General features: G+C 41.4%; 1 protein-coding gene across 6 annotated transcripts in view; it reads right to left on the reverse strand.

The window, feature by feature from the left end:
- plecb (plectin b) overlaps positions 1–25,962 on the reverse strand; it is a 128,079-nt gene that overhangs the window by 85,166 nt on the left and 16,951 nt on the right. Inside the window, exon 1 of one of the 6 annotated variants that reach the window (XM_051407581.1) lies at positions 7,015–7,075. The exons of the other annotated variants lie outside the window; for them this stretch is intronic. Coding sequence (XP_051263541.1) covers positions 7,015–7,060 — 46 coding nt within the window. The 5' untranslated portion in view covers positions 7,061–7,075. Of the gene's footprint in view, positions 1–7,014; positions 7,076–25,962 lie in introns of those variants that run through there. 6 annotated transcript variants of the gene reach the window in all.

Raw genomic sequence — 25,962 nt, forward strand, 5'->3', positions numbered from 1 at the left:
CCTTTGGATTTAGGTGTTGGCCCCTGAGTGTGTATCAGAGCAGCAGCACTGTTGAAGCAATGTGGGGACAACACGTTCTACATCAAGACCCTTAACAAAATACTTAACTTCAGTTTACGTTCCAGCTGTTGTAACTCCTCGATGAGTAGTCTTTGTCCTTAGGAAGTTTGTCATCCATTAAGGGAGAATATTATTCAAGGACATTCTACTTTAAATTCTTGGATTTGATAATTGGTGAATTAAGCCGTAGGAAACTGCCAATCAGTGTGCAGTCCTAACGTATTAGTCACCTGCTTGTGGTTAGAAATGTAGCCAAACTAAGTCATTTGTTGATCATGCATCTTTTTTGATAAAGAAATTCAGATAAATAAACAGCAATGATGGGCCAGTGAGTCACTTCCTGTCTGAACAAACATCTAGTTTAAGAGGCTGCCGTTTAGTCCTCGATCTCCGCTACCAGCCAACCGTGGGAAAATCAAACACATAGGAGAAAACCACACACCCGAGCTGTATAATGACTTATCTTTACACTTCAAGTTCAAGGGGTGTGCTGCCTATCATTCCTTTAAGTTCAGATTCCAGAAGCACTAGATCTTTGCCAAACTGTAGAAAATCATAAACTCCCAAATTCTTATCTTGTTCTCATCCAGGCTTTAATGAACCTGTGTCTCATTCCAATCCTCTGACATGCAGCTTTTGTTTATTTCCTTTTTTGGATCTTTTTGGCAGCTGGCTGTCTCTGATCAAAGCCTCAATGTTTGTGGCCTCAGTAACATCATGTCTTACTTAAGAACTGCAGCCAAGTTGGATTACTTTCATTTTTATCAGTATAGTACAGTATTTGAAAGGCAAACTAATCCAAGTGCATTTACTAAGTGAATGTAAGTACTGTACTTGTGTACTTGTAATTGTGCTTTACTTGAGTATTTCCATTTTAATACTACATACTTCTACTCCACTATATTTTAAAGGTAAAAAATCACATTTCACTTTTAACTGCATTACATTTATTTCATATATATTATTATTCTTAAATGGGACATTCTGCACAGTTAGTACTTTTACATTTTAATGCTCTTGCTTTTGGACTTTATTATTGCATCTTTTACCTACTCTTACCAACCTGAGTACTTTTTCAACCACAGCAAAGGATAATGTGCACAGCAGCACATTAGTGACGGGGTGAGTAACACGTTTTCGTATCATATCAACAGGCTCCGTTAAAGCAGCTACAACTTCCTGAGTGTTCAAAAACTGCTCGCAATTTTCCTTCCTCTCTTTGTGCTCTCTGCAATATCCAAGAAGTAAGACACATATCCCCAATATAGCAGCACTTAGAAGAAACAATTGCTGGTGAAGAGAGTAACCCCAAGAGCAGATTTCACAACAGTATCTGGAAATGATGTCATTCAGAGTACCAGACTACTGGCTGTAAAACTAACTAGCAGTTAACAAGATCATCATTTAATAACTACTGCATTAATTCAGAAACATACAGTTACTGTCAGTCTTACAAAAGCACTGACAGTCCTCTAAACTGCAGCTTTGTGATAGCACATTCATTTTGTTAGATTGCTGCACAGCACAAAACAGGAAGAGGGCACTGTTCTGCCAACACACATAAAGCTAAACAGCAGTTAATGATATAGAGCATCATGTTAGTCCAGGCAGGACACTGAAGTCATGCATGCTTTAGTATCAGCTGCCTCATTCATGCTTCACCAGCTGCTTGGCTACCAGCTGAATAATAATATCCAAATGGCAATTTAGATTTGTTCTACCAGGAGGATCCATGCTGGGGCTCAGATTTTTTGAGAGCTTCACCAAAGTGCAGAGCCTTTCCTGCTAAATGAGACACACAAGTGCCTCTGATATTCTGGCACTGGACAAAGGTGAAAGGATATAGAACCGGAGGAAAAATCTCCTCCAAAATTTGGCCTTACTTTTGAAAGCTTTCATTCACGGTGCCCATAAGATGAATCCAACTGACTTTGCTGATGGCCATTTTCTTCTAGCATCGCCATAAGGTAAACATTTGTAGTTTTGAGTGAAATGTCTCACAAACTATGGGATAGATTGCCATGACATTTGGAACAGGATGAAATGTAATAACTTTGGTGACCCCCTTTACATCTACCTCCATCATCAGGTCAAAACTTCTATTTGTCCAATACTTTGGTTTAGGATATCTGACATGACAATGACACTCCAATTAGCCTGAGTTGTGTTCTGTGTTTAGTGCTAAGATACACACAGACACTATACAGACAAGCATTGTGCACGTCTCCCTCGCACACATATACACACACTGGTCACGTCACTACAAAGTGCCACAGTGTAAGGCGAGCACACACAGAGGACGTACTACCTCTCACTCTGTTGTCAAATGAGTATGCATTCGTCATTATGCTGTGGCGCCTCTTCAGGTCTGACAGCAAACACAGGCCTGAAACTGTCCTGAATGCAAACAGTGTTCTCTGTAATCAGCAAACTGGTGATAATGTGACCATCCAGTTTGTTACTGGCACTGCTCATCGTTCACATGAATGCACCATGACGGCAGCACAGGAAGACACTTCAAAAGAGTGTTCACGAAGAACTGTGATTATGGGAAAATCATGTCTCAAAAGACCACTTATAACACCTTGGGTTCTGTGTTCCCAGTTAAATGTCATACCTCTTTGTTTTGTGTGGTTCAAAGGGGGCCATAAAATCCAAAGACACATCAGTAGCAATTTCAGGATGATGTGACAAATCCAGAAGTCATCTTTCAGAGGTTTGAGGTAAACAACCTGAGGAAGGCTGGGAAAATTCCCAATGCGGCTGTGATTGGCACTCATCACACTATGACGCTATGGGAGACTACTTGCTGGGCTTTTAGTCCTGGGCTACCTACCTACCCTCTGTTTATCTTACCTCACATCAGACATGACAGATAGCACAGAATGCCACCCTTTGGCACAGATTGTTCTAGTCAGGAAACAGAGGTGCAAAAAAGTACGACAGAAGGAAACAAAGTCTACGTAAGTGTGCTCTACAGGTCGGAAAGGCAGGTCAGTGGATGAAATTCTTCGGCCATGGCACAAAAACAGGAGAAAGGAGACAGGAAGGCATGGGTCTGTATGAGAGGTAACTCCCAGAATACCTATAAACATGTCAGGGAATTCCCTCTGACTCTCATTAGTGTGTGCACACTGTGAAGCGTGCTGAATGACTGCGAGTATGTGTGTGCACGGTGTGACTGAGAATAGAGACTCAAAGATCTTTTAACAATGGAGGAAATACAGGGAGGGGGATCTTTCTAATCCCTCCAAGTTCTCACGATTTTCAGGCACTTAAGGCAGGAGCATGGTAAAATAAATATTTCATTTCAGAACAAATATCACAAGCTTACATTGCAGCGTTTTATCAGGCTGGTATACAAATGTTCAAAAAGAAGTCTGTCTTTTTTTCCCCAAACATGCTGGAATGCAATACAAACACAATCCTACAAACATTTCCTGCATGATAAAAGTTATTTCCTTCAGACAATAGTGGAGAGGAGGCTGCACGTGTAAGGGCCTCACCCTGTTCCCTCATTTTACTGTGTCGCACAGTAAAAAGAGGAACAGGAAAAGTAATAATGGGCAGTAAATACATCAAATATTCCTGGGAATCAACATCACAGAGAACCACGGTAACGGTCATCTCACATCTGCACCCTGGTTAAGAAAGCACACAAACAACTGGATTTCTTAAGGCAACTTAAGAAAGTAAAATTCCCATGCCAAGTTAATTTCTTTAACTTTCATAAAGGAATGATAGAAAGCATCCTGACTGGATTCATCACAAACCGGCATGGGATGTGCACGGCCCAGGACAGGAGGACCCTGCAGCAGGTGATTAAAATCATTGGTACTCAGCTACCCAGCATCAGTGATATTGGTGTCTACGCAGAGCCCAAAGGATAGTAAAAGACAGAACCTCCCCCCAGCCACAGCCTGTTCACCCTGCTGTCGTCTGGGAAGAGGTACAGAAGCTTCTGCTGACGTACCACCAGAATTAAAAGACAGCTCCTTCCCTCAGGCTGCTAGACTGTTAAATTCTACCTCAATAATTCATCATATAAATTAAATGTTTTTTTAATGATTCAATAAAGTTTTTTAAAGTAGCAATACATTGTAATTAGGTATACAAAATAAATACACATTCTCTAACATTTTAATTCAAATGAATGTCTGCTTGGATTTTTCATATTCAACTAAAATAAAATAGCAGTACAGCCTATTTCTTGCATCTATCTTTGAGAAACACACTGTACAAACAAAGCTTGTAATAATATCTATTATTATTATTATCATTATGCATATTTCTTAACAGTGCCTAAATTTGCTTATTAAACATTTGCTCTGTGAGGGGTTGCACTGGCAAACTCCAACAGCAGCATTTGTAATTTGTGAAGATGGATTTAGGCTTGAAGCACCACCACAACACTAGATATATCTCGTAGATTATCAGGTGTACTTTACAACGTACGCGTACAGATGTTTCTATTGTGGTCATTACTGAATAGACAGTAGAAAGTATAGTACAGTTGTGTCCACATCGATAGACCATGTGATCTGAGGAGTATGTTCAAACCTAACTTGCCCCTTTAACACACTATGGTTGAATGTAGACTGTAGCATACAGCTTAACCTAAACATTAAAGGTTACATTATCACATGCATTCTGGAACTTAATTCATCACCTGTGCTTGCAAGATCAGACCCTTTCAGAAACAAATATTTCAACTCTACGCCCATGACAGAACAAACCGAACAGAGAGGAAAACAGAAATGCTGCAATCTTTCCTCCCCTCTCCATAAGCCCGCTGTTAAACTCTATCTGCCATAGATGGGGTGCAGGGTAACAGCAGGATGCTATAGTTCCCTTCCTAATGCTGTCTGTAGATATCTGTCATGAGGTGAAACAGGGAAAAGCCACAGGGATTTGATATGGCTGCAGATCTCCATTCCGGAAGTGCAGCTGAGACTGAAATCGATTTGAGGATGAGACACAGAGGCAGAGACGGAGAGAGAGAGCGAGACTACTGGAGAGATCACATTAATTACACACACTGTACATCTGACAGCTTCCTGGAATCATGCATTATCTAATGATACTACACATGAAGAGGCCTGTTTTCTGTAAAAGTGGTATCACACTACATTCCCGGTACCTTGACACTGCAGATTGAAAGATCTGATGTGTGAGCATCAAACACTGAGCTGAAGGGCTGTCTACACACATCAGGTCCTAGTCCAACTTTTGCACAGTGGTGAGATCCAATAAATAGTTTCCTATTAGTGTGACTGTGTGAAGACTCACACACAGCGTCTACAGAAAGTGTCAGACAGTGACAAAGCTGTAATTACGTAAAGATTTATTCTGGGACGTTGATGAATCTGGGACCTGAGCAGCTCGCTTAATGCAATGATCTCTGATGTTTTCATCATATATCCTGTCTTCTTCTACTGTTGGGTAATGAATTAATTCTATGACTCATTATCAAACTCATGCCTGAGCACACATTCTGGGAAAAAAACAAGTGGGTGTGTGATGGCTTTGGTTTATGTGTAAAGTCAGCACAGCAATCAATAGGAGCACTTCCATTCTCCACCATTATTTCACCCTGACAGCCACCAACACCATCACCCCACCTCTTGGAGCTGGGGAGTGGCATCATGATATCATCGGATCACATTTCGTCTCTCTTTGGACCTATTTTGGGACTTAACTTGGAAGTATTGAATTTATTAGACTAATCTGTGGGTTAGGTCGTAATCCTATTGATTGTTGCATCTTGTATTTCTTCTGGATGTTACACACATTTCATCTTTGTGTCATTTGCTTTTTCCCACTCACAGCTCCTATTGCACGACCAGCTGTCCCAAAAGGCAACCTTTCTGTTAAAATAAGCCTCTCCTGAGGTTTTTTTTTTCTGTTTTCCTTCTGCCTCAGATGCTAAGGGGTTTTTGAGAAATGTTTTCATGTCTTCTTAAGGAGCTGGGAACTGCCTGTGAAGCACTTTGATACACTGTATACTGTTGTGGACATATAAACATGATTTGACTGGCTTTGCCCATATATCTGCTGTTTGCCTGCTTGTGTAATCCAGATGCACAAACATACGTCTCCTTGTTAAAGACTGCTGAACAATACGGCTATCAGCTCACGCATTTTATATCTAAAACTACTTTATTATCAATTCTTTGTTATGGTTTTGTCCATCATTTTCCTCATCATCAGGTGTGTCAGTGAAACACAAAGGCCATTCACAGTTCCTAGTAGTGATCTAATTCTTTAGCATTCTCCTGTTAGAGAAAGGAACTGGAGCAACGTGCGCATAACTTGTTCTGAGAGGTAAAACCTGACAGGTCACATGTTAACAGGTCGTAACTATAGGAACGTGCTAAAAGATGTGGGGTAGTACAGCTGATAAAACCTGAAAAAGATGAGTGACAGCCCATTCATTAAGCACAATTTCCCTACTAATTTTAGGTGAGGCCGATGATGTTTAACTTTGCATGGTGGGTTTGCATGGCAAATGTGAGGCCTGAGTGTACGTCACTCAAACGCCAGCATGCTTCTACTCCTTCAGTATTTGTCTGTTTACACAGACTGAGATACACTGACACACTCCTCTGTGTCCCCAGCACAAAGGTAAGAGACAGATATCCAGCACACCAGTCTGACACAGGCGAGAGGAGCTCATTCTCTACTTTTATCCCCAGCTATCCACTGGAATTTTTCTTTTTTTTTTTCCAGTTTTAAAATATAATAGTGAAAGCGGACTGTCTGAGTTCAGGGATATTCTCAGCTTCCACTGCTTTTCAAACAATGCCTGTGTCAAACACCCCTCCCTGTCTGCCTTCCTATAGACACAATAACACAATAAAATGTCCGCCTCATTCTTTGCTGTCCGGCATGTTAATTTCATGTCAGTCCCACATTAAGCATAGTGAAGTACCCAAATCAGAAATGTGGAAATACCTTTAAGAGAAGCAATCTCATTTTGGATCGATCTGGGGTTGCCCATAGTCACTTTTGAAGAATGGTGACAGTGAATGCTGTAAAAGTTGATGTTGAAGCCTCAATAGTTTTGCCTCCTTCCTGCTGAACTGTCTTAAGTTTTTTAAGTCTTTCTGTCTCTCTGTGGTCACTTTCCTCCTCTCTCTGCCACTGCAGGTCTGCTGACCGGTACGCCGCTCTGTTTTGGTTGCTGTGATACACCATGTGCACCCACACACATTCACTTACAGTCTCTCTCTCTCTCTCTCTCTCTCTCTCTCTCTCTCTCTCTCTCCACACACACACACACACACACACACACACACACACACACACACACACACACACACACACACACACACACACACACACACACACATTTTGTGTGTGCAGGCATCTGCACCGTGCAAAGCTCCTCCCTTGTCCCCTCCTCTTTCTCCTCTCCCACCTAAAACTGGCTTGTCAGTCAGCCGCTGCAACACATACCCACAGTCGCTAACTCAAACAGCTACCTGCTTTACACGAACCAGCCAATCAGGATACAGAGCAGATTACCCATCAGTCACTCTACACTATGAGGATGACATTAGGAGGGGGTCTGTAGAAGATATAGATAAATAGAAAGCAGGGAAAGGAAGACGGTTATATTAATTTGTTGAACAAAAGCCAGAAAAATGTCAGTCAGTCTGTGTGTGTGTGTGTGTGTGTGTGTGTGTGTGTGTGTGTGTGTGTGTGTGTGTGTGTGTGCGCGCATGTTCATGCAGAGAAACAGAATCCCAGTGCCACACCCAGATCCCTGCAGTAATTCCCAGGATGAGCCTGCTACTTGCACAGACCGCCCACAAACACATGGGGAGATATAACAACTCTCTCTCTAATTCCTAATCAAACTAGCTTAGAGCTAATTACACATTTACCAGTTGTTAGCATCGTACCACTTTTCTGTGAAAGCAACTGACATAAGAACATATATGAGAGATAGCACCGTAAAACAGATATTCAACAGCGGTTTGCATGAGAAATATGTTAGGGCTACAGTCTCGGGCTAAATCATGGTAAGATGAACGGATCGGGTGTGGACAACAGTAAACACAGTGTTTGCTAATTCATTGCAATATAATGCAAATCAAATACTGTTATGACATTACTGTAAATGTTTAATAAAATGTGAGCAGCTATAGGGCTAATGCTAAAGCGTATGTGTTTACTTTAATGCAGACACATTTGTAAAGCTGCATTAACTAATATATATATACTTTTCATTGTGTATCAAAGTGTACACCAACTTTAACTGGGGAATATTGTAGCCACAATATTTGTTGACAAATGTGAAAACAAATACAAAAAAAAAAAAAACTGTGGAGACAAGCATCAGCAGGAGCAGCATCTTCAATATAAAAGTTACCTCCACAGGCATGTCAGACATCCTTGTTTAATAAAGAGCTAATAAAAATCATAAAGTACCATAGCCCATATAAACACTGTGGTTGTTTGCCCATTTTGATGTAATACTGGATAAGGAAGGGGAATAACTGGCTGGCAGCTATGCTAAAAATGTATTAGACTGCAAAGCTTCCTAAACTTTTTAGGTCTAGCTTTTAGGTACCCCTGAGGCTCCTTGAATCCGTCGTAGGGAATATATTCACAACAGAAAGTGATGTTGTTCATATCTGCTGTGTTTTCTCTCCAATTTATTGTGCCTAATGAGAAAATGCAGGATGGGACATCAGACATCAGATGACTAAAAAATCACTTTTATCTGTGGCTTATTGGCCAAATCACAAATCCAGTGCTGTTACTAGACCCCTAATGCAATGTACTATTAATTATTTCCTCAAATCTGTTTTTCATGTGAGCATTAAACTCCATTGAGTGACACACTTGGCTCTGTCAAAGAACAATCTGTGCCTGATGTGAACAAATCCCAAACTATCCTCAGTGAATAACCTACTTCCTTTGTACTGAAAGACTGGCATCTGCCACTGATCAAGCCTCATCATCACCAAGGATACCCTGCTTGTACCCAGTAGCACACACTGTGGTCAGAGCCACAGGAAGTGGATGAGAATGTGCCAAATCAAAATCGAACAAAATAAATGATGGCAAATCCATCCCCTCATAATCGGTTAGCCTCCACCACGCCTCAGACAGCAGGCGGCCCTGTTGCAGTGCTATTATTTGATTCAGCTCCAGCGCGGCCTCTTGTACATAATAAAGGACGTCTGGAGGAAATGAGTGGCACATTTTTGGCAGCAGGGAGAGTGGAAGTCTTGCTGTTCTGTACAGTCAAGGAGAATTCTGCGTGTGCGTGCGTGCGCGTTTTGAAGTGTACGGCTTGTTGAAGTGGTCGTGGCAGCAGTCTCTGAGTACTTCTTGAGATTTCTTTTGTTTTTTTTATACCAGACTTATACAACAGAATGATACACACACAAGCTTGCAGAGGGAACCAGCTGTGTGTTTTGTGTGTGTTTATGTGTTTGACTGCTTGCTTTGGCTGACATCAGTAGTCCTCTGGACCGATGCTCCCTCTTCCCATGCCCGACTCTTGTTACTGTGATGTGTTCCATTGAAGACGAGCAGACAATGCAACCGAGGAAGTTTATATCTAATTAGCTGTTAACAACAGACGGTACAAGTGCTTTCTGCGTACACTGATCATAATGAATTAGTCTGTTCTGTTTCTCAGGGAAACAGAAATGGCTAAATCCTGCATTGAAGAAAGAGTCTTCATTTCACATTCACACTGAGAAAACTATGACCAAAAATATTAATTGAGGATTTTCAACAACAAAAACAATATAAAAGTAAGTAACCTACTACAGCTAGGGTGAAAATCTTACAATTTTGATTAAAGCTAAATAACAATGTAAAAGACAAATCTAAATGTATCTAATTTAAATAATTCGGCAAAATATAATGAGAATGAATGCTTGTTTCCATTCACTACCGTCAAAACTACATAAAAAAAAACATCAGTGAACACAGATGTGCAACAAACATCAACACCTCCATGTGATGCTCCCACATTGAAAAGCAGCTAAGCTAAGCTACTGTGTGCTTCAGTCAGAATATAAATCTCAGTAAGCATTAAGTCACATGAAAGGGGAAAATGACTTTCTTATCGAATGAGGAAATGAGCAATATGTGTTTGTGAGCTTTATTTGCAGACATGACTCATGTTTATTTGTTTGGTAATTAATAGATTGTGCTGTGCCGTATTGGTTTTGCCAACACCACATGCATTAACACATTGCCTGCAGCTGGATAATCAATCACAGATAATGCCTCTAATTGCAGGAGTAAATTCCTTGGTTAGAGGGGAAGAATGGAAATCTGATAGTGGGACTTACTTGTTGGATAAAATAAAAACCTGTAAGTAAGCTGAGTCTGGTGTAGAGCCAGGAGGAGCTTTGGTTGGAGGTTTTTGAAATATTTCTCCACATTGTCTGTTTTTCTTGCAGATTTATTACATCATGTGTAAAAGGCCTGAAGAAGAAATGACGACACCGTACCTGCTTTTGGCTAACACTGCCTTACTCTAAACATGGCAACAAATGTTTCAGTATATAACATATTTCACTTTGACCCTGTGCTCGACATCTGGCCTGTGCAGACACTGTCCTCTGTTATTCAAATGTTTTACAGAGACGTAAAACAAACCGTAGGCCTGCAGATGCTCATATGGTTACATACTGTAACAAACACAGCTTACAATGTCAAACACTGACTCTTCAGCTGCTCAAGGTTACAAGGACGAATCTCTCAGCCACTAGCGGCGTTTCATAACTGGGTCTTGAGAGGAATGGGAGTTATGAGGAGCAGGGCTTTTGTCATGCTAGCCCAGGCTAAACTGGAGTTATTTGCTTCTGTGCAGTTTGTAAGTCCAGTGCAGACTTACAGCAGGATCCTGCCAATCTACACAAGAGTTTATTAGCAGCCAGACAGCCTGTAAATGGCTGAGGTTTGTTTGTTAAGGCTTGCTGTCGGAATCTTCTCTCAGCCTCTTACGAACAGCTAAAGCCAGGCAGATTACCACTCCTGCTAGAAATCTGCCTGTTCTTCACTTTTTTACCTTTTTCAGCAGTTATTCGACATTAGGGGCTATATTTATCAAGAAAAAGCTTTTACCATGTTAAAGACAAATACTGGGCATAATCCACAATTTACCAAAAAGTGAAAAAAGAAAGAGGGAAATCTGACCACCTGTCATTTGATGTTTTTAAAACCACTAGAACTATGAAGCCATGTTTTAAAGCAGCTAAAACTTTTTAGAGTATGGTCCTTGTGGTGATGTATTGAATCCAATTAGACTCTTTGATCTGGTCGCAGAGTAAAAGCCGGATGACCACTTATCTCACACAATAACAATTTTTGATAACTATCAGAACCCATACCAAACCATATCCCATGGCCATTTCGTGCTATGTAGCAGTAAAACTTGTGCTCTGTGACAAATCTTCGCCTCACTCCTCCCTTTCACCCAGATAAATGAATGATGAATGAGGACTGTTTCTGTGTTTAAGAGTTGGAGACAAGAGCAGGATTTTCCTTATGAAACACGTTCAAAAAGTTGGGGGGGGGTGTTTCAAGCATAGGTACAACTTTTGGCTAGAATATAAAATAATAGTAGCCAACATAGTATCAGTATCATAGCAGTATATGTTTGCTACCCTGCACCAGTGCTGTTGAAATTCACAGCTGACCAGTGTAAACAAATGATTGCAAAAGGAGAGACTGTGCGTGATGGGACACAAAAGGGCATTTGTCCATTTCTTTCTCTGTAAGCTATGGTCATACTGCACAAAACTACTGTACTAAGCCTTCTTTTTGATACTTTTCACCTCAGAGTGTTTCATAGTCCTGCTGGCTCACAGCCCCGCTGCTCTGTCTACATCAGACTGGTAGCCCTGCTGTGGACATCCAGACAAAACATTCCTTCTGTCTGAGGTCACCCAGCCTCTCAAATCTCCGGCCCAATGTACCGGCTTAGGGCCCTGGACAGCAGTCAGCAGGGGACCAGCCTCGCCACAGAGAGAGACCGTCTATGTGTTAGCCTGCGATAAAATAGTTAAGCCAAACCACTGAATACAACAGATCACAGCCTGTCAATCAGAGTTGTGGTGTACTGTGAAAGAATTACTGTGTGCAGAGAAGTCCTGTCAACGTGATTTTGGAGGGTTTTTGTACACCAGTCAGCTCGAGTTATGTTCTATTATTTTTGTTAGATAAGCCAAAGTTAACACTGTTGTTTCAGCTTGCATTTACTTTACTTAAAAGCATCTCATAGTAAATCAAATGATGATATGTTTATCTGTTGGATTTTACAGTTCCATAAGCTATACATGTATACAAAGCTGAAAAAGAATGTGCCCATGTTGACAGACAAACATCATCCAGCTGTTGAAACCTCAACAGGGAGTTGATTTTCCTACCATACTCATATACGCAAGACTGGTGAGGAATTCTGGGAATTGAGACAGAGGGGAAACAAGGCATGGAGCAACTGCTGGTTTCCTCCCATGCTCCACCCTAGGAGACCTAAGACCAGGTCCCGTGGGGGCCTTCAAGTTGTGTGAGGTCGCCCCTTATAATGACACTGGAGTTCTGCTCCAAGTCACATCCTATCTGCAGAAGGGAGAAGAAGAGGGGCGTGAGTTAAGAGTTTTCTGCAGTGGACAAGGAACAATCTGGGGCCCCTGAGGTCCCCCACCCATGTTCTGACTCATCGGCTTTAACTCAGTTGGTTGGAGCTGGACCGAGACCATCACTGGAGAGATGCTGTCATTTCTGCTTTATTTAGACTCAGCTACCGAGAGAGAGAGGGGCTAATCCACACTTTGATTAAAAGATGATCTTAGAATCCCCAAACTGCATTCAATCTAACCTCAAAAGTAGCTGCTATGAAATGGAATATAATAATCGTCTGTTCCAGCTACCATTCTTGACGTCCTTGAAATGAGTTCAAAGCTTTTTATCCCTGCAGGTTTTCCTTAAAAGTCTATTCCTCTGCTTTTTTATTATCAGCTCTGTTGTTATGAGGACAATGATCCACTAGGGGCTGTGCTTACTCTTTACCTTGTAAAGCCCAAATTAGCTCAACAAGCATTAGGAAAAGTAAGAAGAGTTGACAGCAAACCAAATCCTTGGGGTACTAGAACATACAGTGAATAAATCATGAACAACATATGATAACTAAATACTTAATGATGCCTTATTCAAAAGCATTGATAAATGTTAAGAGTAGTTGAACACTGACAGAGGAAATTCATCAATTATGAATAGTACACTTAGTATTATGCATACTTAATAAATGGAACACACTTCCTTTTATCAGATAGTTATAAAGCCTGCTGTGCTTCTATGGGGAGAGGCAGAAACCTCCAGGGACCTGTAAGCTGGATGCTCACATAAGGCTGGAAACACTGTCTTTGCCAACGATGCCTCCCGTGGGCCTTAAGGGAAAGTACATGGAGCTGGCAGTGTGTGTGTGTGTGTGTGTGTGTGTGTGTGTGTGTGTGTGTGTGTGTGTGTGTGTGTAAAACAAACCCAACAGTTGGATGGAAAAGCGTGACACTGCTGTGGGTTCTCATCACCACTCAAACCAGTCAGATTTTACTGGTGGACCACGCCACTGACGCTTAGTTTACTGTTGTAGGCACAACAGGGAAGATGTCATACTGTTTCTGGGAACCAAATCAAAAGGTTCCTCGCAGCAGTGTGTGACTAATGACAGATAAGGGGAGCTTTTTATCAAGTAAATATTCTCACATCAAGATCATTCTATTACATTTTTACTTGTGTAAATCTTTAAATAAAAGAAGTATTACCAGATACATTGGTAAAGTATGTGAGTAAAAGAAAAGCCTATATACTACAGCTGCAACTACTACCTATATTAATTGTTTGGTCTATAGAATGCAGTGGAAAAAGCTTGTAAAATGTTTGTTGTTTTCTCTGACCAATACTTAAAAACTCAAAAGAATCCAGCTGCAACAATTAGTTGATCAGTCAAGATAGATGACTGAAAGACAATTCATCTCCCAACGATTTTCATAATCAATTCATTTCGTCAGCCATTTTTGCTGGTTCCAACTTCTCAAATGTGAACACTTTTCTTTGTCATAAATGATAGTGAATTAAATATCTTTGGGTTTTAGACTGTTGGTCAGACAATAGGCAACATGAAGTCGTTACTTTGAACTCCAGAACTCTCCTTTTGGAAGTTCAATGACCTAACAATTAATTAAGAAATAATTGTCAGATAATGAAATTAATTGTTAGTTGATGCTCCAATCAGTTCACTATGTGGACTACGAAACCAGAAAATATTCCCTTTTGAGAACATGTTAATGTTCTGTCAGTGATCTTTTGTTGACTCACTGTTTTGCATACATAACCTATATATTCTATATTATAACAGTATGAGTTTGATTCATACTGTGCCTGTGTGTCGTGTCATTCGATTGGAGACAGTTGGAAGCCAAACTCCAGCAGGAGTCCTGACGCCCACTGTGTCAACAGCCTCCCATCTCGCCTTACACATGTCCTTTCACCTAAACAAACTGCTGCTGAGCGTGAAATCAACCACATACCTGACCAATGCTAAGTGAGAGAAAGACTGCATCCCTCCACCCCAACCCCACTTCACGCCGTGCTTTTTCTTCCTCTTTCATTTCTGCTTGTAATCTCTTATTTGTGCCAGTTTCATTCCAGCACTCTGTCTCTTTACTTCCTGTCTTCCTTCTCTCCCACACTCGCTGAGTGCCTCATCATCTTTTTCTGTCTCCGCTATGCATGGCAGGGAGTTTCAGCAAGAGGCGCCACTCTGGCTCCTGGCCGCTCTGCTCCCAGGATGGGTGGTGGGTCTTGTCCTACATGTCTGACAGATTTATATCGATCCAGACCTTTCAGCTTTTTCCAAATTTGACATCAATGTGTCTGTCTAACACTGAGTCTTGCAGTCTACGGCCTGCTACTGTAAGTCACACAAAATAGTTAAGCCACTGACAACATTGCAAAACTCTTTAATTGCTATGCTATAATACAGCAGATCTTGTATTCATTACTTTGTGACTAGAGGACAATGATGGCACTTTTAATTGTTGCATGGCCGAGACTCAGTGGTAGTGCCAGTGTCCCTTTTCAGTCTAAATTTGACAGTTTTTTAGATATATTATCAGTTCAAATTAGAGATTTTTACTGTATCAGCCCAACAGGCACCAGGGGATGCTTCTGAAATGCACTGTACCAGGAACAGTGCCGTGGGGTTTTTTATGTAGTGGTCACGCTAATGGCAGCCTTTGTCACGTGACACACACTGGCCCAAAAAGTATTTTTTTCCCCATACACAATCACTGGAAAAGGAGTGGCTATAACATGGTTTCAAGCATCACAAACAGTGATTCAGTCCAGCAACATTTATCAAGTCTGAACGAGCCAATGATCAACAGGAAGTAGCACGTTAGTCTGTTGTTAATCTCTTGGATAAAGCAATTAAGAAAAAAATAGCAACCAATGCTGAACAGATAATCATGACATCAAAACCATCTGAGGAGTGATTTGGGAAAGCATTTTGGATTCGACACCACAGATGGAAAAATTATAAATAAAGGTAGTGCTGTGGGCTTCACCTGGATTTGCTTCATCAGTATACTTTCTATTGATAGTACCCTTAACACTTTGTACATTAATTTCTTCACCCTGAAAACTCAGTAAAGGTTATTTGAAACTCCCAGCTCTCTGAATGTGATATACTGAAAAGTTGGAAAATTTTGTAGTAGCAGTTCAGCATTACAACATTGCCTTTGGCACAACTTTAAGCACCGTATACACGTCAACTGAGTTAGTAAATGTCTGTCATATCATATTCATGATCATCACTCCTGCCCTTCAGCTGTGAATTTGTGGTATGAATGTAAAGGCCAAAGATGAATGATGTGTACCGGAGGTGATGGCATTCCACCCCCCCATGTAAGATTTCACGGCTCTGCTACATATCAAGTGCGTGTGTTCGGCCTTAACTGTGATACCAGCTGTAACAGCTTAGTGACAGAAAGGTAAAATATTACACACTGACTTCATTCCATGCAAACACACTTTTCAAACATTTCAACCACAACCTTGACCAGATGAAAAGGTTGCTGGAGAGCAACTGGAACCTGACCATGCTTTATTTCCCGACGCTACGGAGTTCGACTGTGTCAGAGTGCAGCTACAGTACTACAGGAAGGCCAGAATTAGCAGTGATTCAAACTTTGAGATAAGAAAACAAACAACCAGCAGCTTTTTCCAGGGTTGTCGTTTGACCTGTGGCCTGAGGGAGAACGGGCACGCCCCTCAGAGACCCGCCGGTCAATGGACACACGAACGCACGAGAGGCCTTGTTTAGCTTTACAGCAGCCTATCATCTCACAACCTGCTCTATCTCTGTAACAAATCATGCCTTTTATGTAACGCCAGCTTGTGTAGCCCTTTTTGGTGAAACCGTGGAGCCAGCCACACCATTTAGGGCAGTTTTTAAACTTACTGCATCTTCTGTCAAAGCTGAAAAGAATATGTCTGTGGAAGGTATTTGGAGCGGCTAACAAGCTTTACTCCTCCATCTTTGGTTCCTCAGAGCAAAAGAGATTAAGTGATCCGCTAACAGAGTAGAATGTAACAAGTTATTCCTTGTGGCATGTTTGTAGTCCCCAAGGGGAAAAAGTAGTGAGGGGCTTCATGTAGAATGTCAGTGTGTGTGTGTGTGTGTGTGTGTGTGTGTGTGTGTGTGTGTGTGTGTGTGTGTGTGTGTGTGTGTGTGTGTTTGCGTGTGTGTGCACGTGGGGCACATTCCCCCCACTGTCAGCTGTGTGGGGTGACCTGCTGTGACATTCCTGGCCCGTGTGGTGACTGTCACACTGGCCGGCACCAGTTGCCCTGAATACCACTGTCCAGCAATAAAGTCATTGCCTTTCAGTGTCAGGAAATGACAGGGCTGACTAAGAAATAGAGCAACACTGTCATACATGCACTCTCACACTCATCATTACCTGGTAATACACATCAGCAGCATCAGTCAGATCCAAAGGGGCATTTCCATTATGACTCAGTTTGTAATGTAATAACCCTAAAGTCTATTCACGTCCCGCTGGCAATGAGAAATGTTTCCACTTGCTCTGGCTTCCAAAATCTGGACTCTATTCAATGTGAATAAAATTACTCCCTCTATCAAAAAGTTGTTGTCTTCCTCAACAGAGTGCTCCTTCACGGTGGACACAGAGATTTCTATTAATTCAAGCTGCAGTGGAACAGACGCTACTTCAATTACCGTAAAAGTATTCCAAACAGCTCGTTCACACAGATTTGTCCTTATTTGTCTGCTTTCCTTCAAACTGTCAAATAAGGACACGGAACAGAACTAAATTCAAGGTCACTTTGATCACTTCTGAATAAAGAAAAAGTTGTCAAAACAGCTTTTGTTTAAGATCAAACATGCCTTTTCAATCCCTAACAAAGGCAGTCTCAGGAAAGGGCCAAACACCTGTCATTGTCCGGTTAAAATCACACCTGCAGTGACAGGATTCAAGACATTCCAAAGCTTAAATTTAGAAATAAGGATTATTTTTAGACCAGGAAAAGACTTGTGTAAACTCACCATCAGCTAAATATAAAAAAACAATTAACTCTTTGAGACTCTTTAAGTATCAAAATGAAAGTATGGACTTTCTCAGGAAAAGTCCCACATTTTGGGAAATACCACAGGCATTTCTTTGCCTCTTTGGATGACACACATGTCGCTTCGTCCCCTCATCTATCTCAATTTGTCCCACACACACACAAAGTTGCATTCATGCACACTTTAGTCCAGTTATAAAGATCATTTGAGAGGGGAGGGCTGGGAAATGTGGGGGAGGGAATGTTCTCGGAGCTTCGGAGGTGGTGACTCCTCTGCTTTTTTAAAGACCTTTCCATCTACAGTAGTATGTTGCAGCAGTGGTATGCATGTGAGTGTGTGTGTGTGTGTGTTACGTTGTAGTAAGTCAGGATGTTTTTGTGTTCCTGTTAACTTTTTCATAGCTCATTGGAGCCTTGAAGCTACAATCCCAGACTAATACTCGACTTAATAAAGAGTCAAAGCCCTGCCCTGCAATACAAAGCGGTGGAGACAGAGAGCCTTTGTGTCGGACACAACCCAGGTGTGAGAGCCTCAGTATTTTCCACACAAATGTGTTTTCCACACTCCTTTTTCCTCTGAAACCACAAAGCCATGTGTTTCAGCCCTTGTAAAAAAAATCCAGGAGAAACTCTAAACGTTTAAATAGCACAGGACTCCTGGTTTGTGTGAGAAGACCAGCAGCCTTAAGGCCAGCCCGGGTAAGCTGCAAAGTGAATGGTTTGGTGCTCCAATGTGATGCATGAAGGTATAAAGAACTGACAGCTGCTACTCAATCTGCTGGTTAAGCAGTTCTTTTGCAGTTAAAAAGCAAACAAGATGTCAGATTAAATAGGATCATCGGTAGAGTCGTAACGGACATCATCGTCTGCAGGACTGCTGCGCAGCATTACGCAGTGAGACAGCACATACGCATTCGTCTGACTCAGCAATGTCATACATTCAGGCAGGAGCACGACTTTGACAGAGGGATTCTGAGTTTAAATGGGTTTTACCGTACTTGTGTGAGGTCTGTACGCCGTCATATTAGTTTGTGAAGGTGTAGCCGAGTGAGCGGGTGTGAATTTTAGTTTATATGTATTATCATTAAAGATTACGAAAAGAAAGATGCTGCTGCTCATCACATCCACATCCTCGAGTCCATGTAAGACTCTAAAAACAGTCTGCAAACTATTTCAACTGCAATGCCAAGATATTCTGTAACTAATGGTGATATCAGGAAAATTCCAGTTTATTACAACTGCATTTAGTTGTTTTGCTAATAATTTCTATTGTACAGAACAAGGAAAAAAAGGAGAGACGGTGGATAATTTGCACGTTTTACCCCAGCTGGATACAGGTGCAGGACAAGAAACATCACACAGAAGAAAAACAAAGCCTGTCAGCACACTGACATTTCCAAGCTCCCAAAATGTGTACTTGCAACGTTTCAACTTTCCTTTTTCCGTTTCCTTCCCTCCCCAAAAAAAGAAAAGTGGTCGGATGATCAAACAGGTTGGAAACAAGTCAGTAGTTTAGCCAGATTATTCTAACCACTTTATTTGGAGGTGAAACCAAAAATGAACAGACCCAAAGTAAACCCTACTGCACAGGAAAACCCTGTAAGCAGTTTATTTAAACTGCATGATCAGTAGGTCTAACTGCTCTGTGTGTTGAATGTTAGTATTACACATAAGGGTGATAAAAAAAAATAAATAAATTACCAAAGTTGTATGAAACGAGGATTACTCTTTAATTGTTTATTCACTTCCCATCAGCAGAAACAGTTCCCTATATCCCCAACAACCAATGTTCCCCTTATATTATTATTATCATTATTATTATTATTATTATTGGAGTTAATATGAACTCATACCGAATAAAAGTTTAAGTGACATGGCATCTCTGTATATATTATTTTATGCATCTCAGTGCGTAATCATCATTTATACCCCATTCCCACCAAGGTTTTTTGGTTTGGAGCCAACAATTTGCTGGTCTAGAAGCAAGAATGCTAACAACATAGGCTGGGGGCGACTTGTGGCCAGCCAGCTATGGATTTATTAGCTGGTTAGCACACAGATGTGTCAGGGACTGAGCTGGCAGGCATGAGGAGTCAAAGGTAAATTTTCACAAAAGTCCTTTTATTCACAAATAAATGTGAAAATAATCAATTTACAAAATATACAAAATGTTCTGGGCCCATAAAAGAGGACAACTAAACAGAACTTTACTCAGGCTTTTACTCAGAACTGAATATGTTCAGTTTGTTCAGTTAATAACTAAGCCAACACACCAAACCGACCCACCTAAACTGAGACATTGGGGAAACTTAAATAGTGGCTTATCAGGCCACTCTGACACACAGGGGGAATAGACTAAAACATAACATTTAAACAAACCATAATACCCTCCAATAATATCCAGATAATGCAGCCAATTATTAACTAAGGAAGATACTGAAATACTACACATCAAAAAGCATACTAACTGAGTCTGCCGGCACTTCCTTTGTCAGCCATGCAACATCGTCAGCAGCAGCACTCAGGAACTGGTAACTCAAAGAAAAATGAATTAATGCAATGAAAAATAACCTGAATGAACCTAATAATACTACCCAAAATTGACAACGAAAGTTAACTAATTGTGTGCACCCAAGAAGATAACTACTGTCAAAACCGGAAAATAAAACTATGTATTATGAATCCAAAATCCATGTCCAGTTATTTATTGTCAATTGTGTCTAATGTTCTAAGCCTAAATATAAGCAAACAAATGAAAGAGTTACCACCATGCGCTTTGTGCCTCAATGTGTGGCTGCTAGGGCGGCCATCACAGATGTTAGGAATGTAACATTGAGGTAGCTGGCTAGTTGTTGGTCAGCTAATGTTCCCCAAGCAAGCATATCTACAGATTTTTCTTGGGTAATGCTAGTTGACCAACAGCTAGCTAGCTAGCTAGCATAACCGCGGTAACAACAGCTAATGTTGGAGACACATACAGTGACGTAATGATGTGGCTCTGTGGTGGCTCTCTAGCTTGTGGAAAAGCAAACAGGTTATTAGAGAACCAGCGCTAGGTACGCATTGGTAGAAAGGGGGTATTAGACTACACCTCAGTATCCAACCCCATTCCGTCTCTCTGAACATTCTCTATTCTTTTCCTTTTATCCACCTCCTTTGTGGCTCTCTCTCTCTTACACATTTCCCCACTCACACACAAACAGAGATTCAGGCATAAAAGAACAGCAGCTTCTGTTCTTCTGTAAAATTGTTGAATGTTTGACAGGAAGGCCAACAGATTGAGGGAGCATCCCTCCGGAGTTTCTCTCTCTCCCATATAAGGCTCGAAAGGAATCCCAGCATAGTCACGCTTACCAAGCCCTGCGCCGGAGTAACCTCTGACCTGAGCTGTGTGTCAGTGCTGATCTCTCCCAGGCAGCAGGATGCTGACACACATGAAAAACATAAAATGACCCCTGCAGAAAACAAAAAAGGAACAAACCCCTGCCTTTTTGGCTACATGAATCTGAAAACTCTCAAACAAAAGTAGCATGGCTAAAAGGACAAAGCTAAGCACTTTCTGACCCCCCCCCCCACACACACACACACACACACACACACACACACACACTAAACAGAGACACACCCTGCATGCCTTTAATGTGGAGCTACATTTCAGTTGGTGTATTTAACTGAAATATAGTAACAGAAAAGTTCCATGACAGAGACTTTCCTGTTTGGTTTGCATGGCGGGTAACTGGCAGCTTTAGCTCTGAAAGGGCAGTTTGGCGGCACTACAGTTGGGAGAAGTGTCCTAAAATGTCATTCAACTGTACATATGCACACGCCAAATCCACAGATTTTTTACCAACGGCCTACTTTCCATGAGCGTTTCACCTGGCAATGACGTCTGTGTATGGCTGACCTCAATGTGAATTCAGCACAGTGTGTTTGGAGTAGTGGTGGCCAGAGCAGAACAGCAGCTCACAGCAGTGGGAGAAGGAAAATAAACTGCACAAGTTTAACTGATTTTACCGGCACATAAAGCCATGTCTAACCGTCATCATATTTCTTGAAGTTTTTGTGTCATATACTAGGTGACACTATGCTAGCAGCAGGCCTACCCATGGCAATGTTGATCTATCTGGTCAGTCCCACTAAAATATCTCAATAACTTGAGGGGACGGATTGTCACAATACTGATGATCCCTTAACTTTTCATATAACACTATCATCAGGCCAAATTGTTTCATTTTTAAATACACTGGTTTATGACCAAAAACTACATTCGCATTAACCTTAGGTGTGCTTTGTCTGTATCACTAATTAGCAAATGTTAGCATGCTATCACACTAAATTGTGATGAACCTGCTAAACTTCAGCATAGTACCATTGTCATTGTGAGCATGATAGCAAGCTGATGTTAGCTCAAAGCACAGCTGTGTTTAAAAACAGCCTCCCAGAGCCGCTAGCATGGCTGTAGACACTCAGTCTCTTTTTGCTTCTTGTGGCTGGAAAAGAAAATGTAGCACGGACATTACCTGACAGTTAGTGGAGATGCAAATCCACCATAGACGAGGCAGAGATAACTCTCTCCACTCTTCGGGTAGAGGGCATAGACCCAAATGCAATGCAGCCAAAAGACAGGCTAGATGTAAGAGATGACTCTGGTCATATAGATGACAATAACTATGGTTATGATAACCATAACAAAGGTAATATAATTTAATTGCATGATGCGTATCTGTTTATAAACTTACATAAGTGTTAAGAGTCATGCTACTGTGTGTAGAAACAAAAGGCACTGTGTGTCTGACATCACACTGAAACAGAGACTAGATAATAAAATCAATTTATTTGGACATCTCAGCAGTATTTCTTGGCCTCACACTACATCGTCGAGAGAGTACATCCACATCTAGCAGTCGCAGGTTAAGTGCTTTTCTCAAGGGCACTCACCAATTGTTCACTCTGACCTCTTTTATTAACACTTCTCAAGCTGTGGCAGCCAGCCAGCATAAGACTCTGAAATACATGGGAAAAGACGGCAAAAGAAAATATGTCATCCACAATTCTTAGATATCCGTCACAGCTCAGGAAGTTAACATAACTTTTCTAATTGATGTCATTTTTCGTCGCAGCAGGACAGGAAATGAAAAGACCTCAATGGCATCAGCGCCAAGTTCTGACCAGTCACAGGTGTGTGATGGGAAAACCCAACCTGCACTCAGCAGCTTTAAACAGACACACACCCAACAGAGGGATTTCAAATATACATTACTCAAGCATGCAAACACACACACACACACACACACACACACACACACACACACACACACACACACACACACACACACACACACACACACACACACACACACACACACACACACACACACACACACACACACACACACACACACAGTTGGCTCTAGGCTTTTTAAAGAGTTCATTCATTCACAAATGTGTGACGAACCACTTCCCACACCACTTCTCACCTCGCACATTGACACATAATGTAAGTACAATCCACTGCAGTCATTCATAAAGATAGCTGCACTGTATGTCTATATTGGGTGATAATAATACAGATATCACTTATATGGCAAAAATAAAAGATTGATCATCATGGTTTCTATTCCTGTCAGACACTGCAGTTCCCTCTATACACGTCAAAACTACACTTAGCTTTAATAATTGACTAATGTTTGATTTTTTCCAGCCACAAGGAAACTGGAATTTAAATTACCCTTAGCAGACAATCAAGCTTGCCAAAAATAACTCTTTAATTGACCAGCTGAATATGGCCACAGCTATATTTAGGCGTTATTTTAAGCCCTGCGGGACATAGGACAGGGCCTTGCAGGACACACACTGGGGCGAAATATGGATGCCAGCAGTGTCTGTGCACCCTCAGCAGTCCACCCGACATGAAGAGGGCAATCCCCCGCTCAGGCCGCCCAGTAACATCGGCATCAGCTGCTAGCACAAATTGCATTAGAGGACAGCCAAGCCTTTACCTCCCAGCCGGCTACGATTTAGAGCAGGCAATGAGACAGCAGTGAGTAACATTAGAAAGAGCAGGCTGACTGATTGGCTACAATTGTTTTTTAAACCCATTTGGAAAATATTTTTGATATCAAATCCAACATGATACACAAAACTTTTTTCTGTTTTTAAGTCTTAAAAATGTTAGATCAAATATTTTATCCTGTGTGTGTAGAGGGCTGCATTTGATACAATTCAGTTTTGTATAATAACAATAACTCAGAACCCTACCATGAGAAAATGACCACTTTAATTTGGAGACATTAGTATAGTAAGATCAACAAATGACATTGCTAGCTGTTAGCCTTTACCTTTCACAACGTATGTCTACCAAACATCTCTATTACAAACGAAACCTGAAGCTGACCTGAAGCCTTCAGAGCTGAACAAGATAAGAATCTACAGTATGCTAGGCTAGCTAAGCCACACTAGCAGGTTAAGTGAGGCTGCACTGGCACAGCGGCATGCTAATGTTAGCATGCTCACAATGACAATGTTAAAATGCTGTTGTTAGGCAAGCATGTTAACCATGTTCACCATCTTAGTTGAGTGTGTCACCCTGCTAACATGTGCTACTTAGCACTAAACACAAAGCACACCTGAGGTCAGTGAGGTCATCAATTTTCAATCAATGTCATCAGTTTTTGGTCACAAATAGTAGTATTGGAGACATTTCTTCCGTGATGGCAGTAATTGAACAGTCAGGGAATTACCAAACGTATTACCATTCACCCTGATGAGGGGGGGGTATGAGTGTGTGTTTCCTGGCAGTCCATCCAACAGTTGTCAAGATATTTCAGTCCAGACCAAAGTGGTGGTCCAACCAACTGACAGAACAACATTTCCATCCCTAAAGCCATGCTGCTACGGTGCCTAAAAACCTCATCAAAACACACTTGTGACATTTATCGTTCCAATAATACTACAGAGATGTAAACACACTGTAAGACCGGAGAGGAATGGTGGACAAGTAGTACCATCCTCTTTGCTACTGTTCAGCAACAGCATTTAAGAGATAGAATCACCAATTATGCCAAAGACGGAAGTCACTTTCCCTGCAAGTTAGAATAGGCAGACAGCGCCCTGATAGGCAAACCTCCACACCTGGAAGTTGTGTGTTGTATCTAGAAGGCATCAGTGATTACATAAGCAAATTATTTCTTTGCATGGCAGCATGTTGAAGATACCATGAGACAGCTTTCGACCGTCCAGTAAAGGCTTTACATAATATCATAATATAACTCGTGGTTGTAGCCTGTCTAGAGGCTGTAGCCATCCAAACGTTTTGGGACCGCCTAACAGTGCTTTTAAATGGATCACTGTGGTCCTCACACTGCAAGAAATACCTGTCTTAATATGTCTTGACCCAGTATGTAGCTCTTGGTTGACATATATCCTGAAACATTCAACCATATCTGTTAGCTAAAATATAATACAGTGGTCAACCTCAGCCTGTCTTTGTCTGAAAACAAAACCAGGCCAGTACGTGGAGAATATGGACAAGGACAGGTATTTAGGACAGTGTTATATTCTCCTAGGATAAAGATGAGTATCTGGGCAACACAGAAAATGTTTACGAACCAAATACTTTCCACTATTGAGAATCAGTAAGTACACCTACACACATACAATCTATATAACCACACTGCACGCAGCTTATTAGAAAGTATAAGAGTCCCTCAGACAACAGTAAAAACAAGGTTCAGAGGTGTTCAAGTCTTCCTACAGTGCTCCATGTTCTGCAGAAATGAAGCTGATGGTATGTGTCCTGATTTAGTGGGATTCTGCAGCAGGTTAGCAAAAATATATGTGAGAAACATATTTTTAAAACAGAGAGGCAATGTAACAAACTCTCCGATTGGCTGTGTCATCAGTGTGCCTTAATAAGGAGAGCAGGACCTCAGTGGAGCACAGACGCTGTCGAGGAAGGAACACAGAGGAACGTCTGGAACATAAACACCTGCCAGGGAGCCGGCTCCTGCTTCCCATTACCTCCTGGTACAGAAACAGCACTACACACACACACACACACACACACACACACACACACACATACACATACACACACACACACACACACACACACACACACACACACACACACACACACACACACACACACAAATACAACCATGCACGCGTCTCGCAAATGTGTTCCGATGTTGGTATCAAATTAAAATGTGATACCATAGTTGATAAGGCCAGTTGTCGCCTTTCTCCCATTCTCAAGCACATTCACTATACTTGTGA

Source organism: Dicentrarchus labrax, unplaced genomic scaffold (genome assembly GCF_905237075.1).
Source record: "Dicentrarchus labrax unplaced genomic scaffold, dlabrax2021, whole genome shotgun sequence".
Taxonomy (NCBI): Eukaryota; Metazoa; Chordata; class Actinopteri; family Moronidae; genus Dicentrarchus; species Dicentrarchus labrax.